The 3,823-nt window shown below is 40.9% G+C and overlaps 1 protein-coding gene across 1 annotated transcript in view; it reads right to left on the bottom strand.

Annotated features, from left to right (window-relative positions):
- Positions 1-3,823, bottom strand: part of DNAH8 (dynein axonemal heavy chain 8) — a 397,167-nt gene that overhangs the window by 128,958 nt on the left and 264,386 nt on the right. Inside the window, exon 70 of the mRNA XM_019526702.1 lies at positions 1,750-1,962. Coding sequence (XP_019382247.1) covers positions 1,750-1,962 — 213 coding nt within the window. The remainder of the gene's footprint in view (positions 1-1,749; positions 1,963-3,823) is intronic.

The raw sequence follows: 3,823 nt of genomic DNA on the forward strand, positions 1-3,823 counted from the left end.
TTTCATCCTGGGTCTCTATGGTAATTTATCAATTAATTACAACATCAGATCCAAATTGACAAAACTGTATTTGTCAATTCCAGTTCAGTAGTTCGAGGTCCATGTTCACAGCCTGGAGGTGTAATAAACCTGCCTCACAAGTCTGTGAAGTGTGTGGTATTCTTCTGAAGGACAGACTGTAGCCTGCTGTTACAACAGCCTGGCTGACACTGGTTAGGTTTGGCTTCCATTTGCTGTGCTCAGATCTTTTATGAGGTCCAACATTTTTTGCTCCTTGTTTTAAAGTGTAGATTTCTGATGTCCCAGGTAAGATCTTTTATGGGTTGCTGACACCAGCAAATACTGGATCAGTAACTTACTGATAACCATTTTTTGACAACAATAGAAAACTACAAAGTGTGCTAAGTGGTTAAATGGTAATGTCTGACTAGTATTGACAGGAAGTGAGAAGGAACTGACAAGTGGGTTGGGGAAGCCCTATCTTTCTGTACTCTCAGCTGGAAACATGAAAACATTCAGGTTGTGTCCACTGCCCCAGTGTGTACCACTGACTGAAATCTCCAACTTGAGTACAGAGGGTGCAAGCATAGCAAGAGTGAAGCATCGAGGAATAATCGATCAAAGAAGAACATTTTAGTTTAGTAGATCCCATTCAGATCCTGCAATCTTTTGAATAAAGATGACTAAGGAAAAACATGCATCTAATTTTGTTTGGAGAGAAAACAATTTTCTTAGGCTTGAGGCAATATTTCTCTATTTTGTTTGGATACTATAGAAAAGGCTAGTCATTTATTCAAGTGGATATATTTTCAGGTGTCTATCTCTAGTCTTATACCCAGATTGATATAAAGCACCCAACTTTATTTTAATTAACCAAAGAGAAGCTCAGCCCTAAAGACTTTGAAGCTGAAGGGTCCTTGATACTCTAAACTGCTGTGGAGGTTTCTATGCAGCAGACTGACTGGAAACCTGGATTGGATCCAAGATAGTTAATTCTATTGACCTGGAAGTCAGAACAAATGTAACACTATGCTGAACTCTATTACACAAAACGGGTAAAATTAACTCAGTAAATTGATGCTTCAACCTCAAAGCCATTTGTCAGGAGACAATGGTACTGAAGCAGCACGTCAGTTTAGAAATTCAACAGCCACCAGAAGGCTTCCTTCAGCTCAGCCAAAATGTGATGGAAATCAAATGTCTTCTTTTCTCTTTTTCAGTGCTTTGGAGGTGGAATAAAATCAAGTAGCTCAGGCAAGGAAAAGCAAACTCATCTACACAAATATAATGCCAATAAAAAGGATTTTGAAGTTTTATTTCCTAGTGCACTCACCCCCAACTGAAAAATATGCCAGGCAGACTCTAATAATGGAGTATCGCAGCATCTTAAGCACAAAGTGTACTGCCTATAAGACATTTTTGTTTGCATAAAATGCACCTTTTAAATACTAATTTCTTACTATTTTCAGTCATTATGATTTGAAGATAAGTAACGCTGAGAAATAAAGGCTTTAACAATAACATTGAATAAACATTAGTAAACTAAGGTAAACTGCATTAAAAACAAGAGATACCCTTCTATTTTTTGAAAGGGACAGGAAGAAAGGAGAAAGTTTCTTATCAAACACCAGCAGTTCCAAGGTCAGTTTTATAGACAACAGTACATTTCCAGTACATTTTTGCTAAAACCAAAACAGTATAGCTATTAACTACTTTATTAACATATTAAAAACAAGGAGTTTCTTTTACCTTAAGAGGTAACACTTCTCTGTTAATGCTATAAAATATTGCCATGGCTTGTGTCCAAGATAGGAGTCCTGCCACATTACCACAGACCTTTTTACCATTCTCCAAAGTATAATCTTCCATGTTGAAATAAGGCTGTAATAATTCTACTGTCTCCTCATTGATACTGTCCTTAGGAAATTGCTGGAGAGACTGCAGAAATGGACCACTCATAAGCTACAAAAAAAGAAAAAATAAAACTTTAGAACATGTGTTCTTATTCTTTATTAAATATCTCAGTATTTGCTATGGAAAGATGCTAAAATAGTTTTTTACAAGTAGCAAACTGGTATAGCTAATAGGAAGAGAGCAAATTTTACTGTTCTAATTACTCCTAAATGTTTATATAATTATCCCAAGAGTTTTAAGAGCCTTTGTGCAGTTCCACTTCTGGGATGTTGTCCTCATTGTTCAGTTCACAGAATGCTCGCTAAGACAGTCTGTGTGGGGAGGAGCTCTCTCATGGTGCTGAACAACTGTCATCCATGTCTGTTTAAGTGCAATGCTCCAAACAGCTTCAGCTCCTTCTCCTTAATTACAGAATCTGGTCTGTGTAGAAAACTCAAAGGTAGAGGAGAAAAGTACGTTGGGAATACGAGTGCAAAGATTCAGCTCTTCAAGTAATGAAGATTGCACACCTATGACTGGAGTTATTCAAGAAACATCTACATATTCATAATGGTACCCACAGGTGGTAGATTTGATTGGTGGAAACATTTCCTAAAATTGCACATCAGAGCTGCCCTTCCTCTTACTGTTCTTGAATACTTTGAGAGAGAAGTTAAAAACTAGATGGGAGTACTAGTGGTTAAGCAGTGTTATGAGGAAAAGGAGAAGGCAGCTCAGGAAGGTAGGGAGTTTGAATGTTTAGAATCCACTTTGCAGAAATCCAGTTACAGGTGTGAATTTTCACTTCTTCCTCAAGCGGTTTCTGAATACACTCTCAATATACATTGACAAACTACTCTTTATATTGTGGACCAGGAAGTCCTAGTTCAGCAACAAGCATAATACTATAAGAAAATGAGCTTTTGATCCAAAAGCTAGAGTTAATCAGTAGCAGGGACCCTGTTTTTTTCTCTGTTTAAAAGTCCCAAATTCTCTAATAAACCCCCCCAAATCCACATTTTCCACAATTAAAATGAAACACCTCTCTCTCTCTCTATATATATATATATGTGTGTGTGTATATGTATATATATGTGTATATATGTATGTATGTATCAGTTGAACACAATATTTTATTGATATATTTACAATTTTAAAGCAATTTCGAAGCCTACCAGTGCCTCATAATCATTATAATGAAATATATTCTAAATACTTACATATTTTGGCATTTTATTTGGGGGGTTTTTATCATGGAAAATCAGAGTTCTCTCTGTCCCCTTCACTCACCAGGATGTGGGTCCATCTGTGGCTGTCCTGCTTTGTGGTGCTGAGCAGCCCTGCCCCTGTGGTGCCCTGCCCCTATCAATGCTCCTGCCCCACACTCCCAAACCACAGCCCCCCAGGCCTGCTGGCACCCCTCACTGCTGACTCACAGCCCCCTGGCCCTGTTAGAGCCTCTCACTCCTGAGCCACAGGCCCCCCAGCCCTGCTACTGCCCCTCACCCCCAACCCACTGCCCAGTGTTTAAGGGAGGAGGTGGGGTGTAGGGAACAGAGGGCACAGACAATGTTCTGGGGCTGGGGGGAACATGCCCCCTAGACGTCTGTTCCCACAGTAGGGTGCAGGGCTGCATCCAGGCCAGACCAGCTCCAGAGGAGCCACCTCCACAGCCCAGCAGGTGGGACCTGGCATGGGAAGGAGCACTGTGCCACCATGGTGAGTCATGGCAATGGTAGCACAGAATTGCGCAGCTCCTCAGGAGCTGGTCTGACTCAGAGACAGCCTGTGCCCCGTGGTGGGTGCAGAAATCTCAGGGGTCATGTGCACCCCCCATTGTGTTGCCTTGCCCCTCCCCCCCACCACATCATCTGTGCTCCCCACCAATGCATCACCTGTGTCCCCCCCCCCATAGACTTACCTGGAGGGA

The sequence above is a fragment of the Gavialis gangeticus genome, unplaced genomic scaffold (genome assembly GCF_001723915.1).
Source record: "Gavialis gangeticus isolate Ggan-Ray unplaced genomic scaffold, GavGan_comp1, whole genome shotgun sequence".
NCBI classification, from domain to species: Eukaryota; Metazoa; Chordata; order Crocodylia; family Gavialidae; genus Gavialis; species Gavialis gangeticus.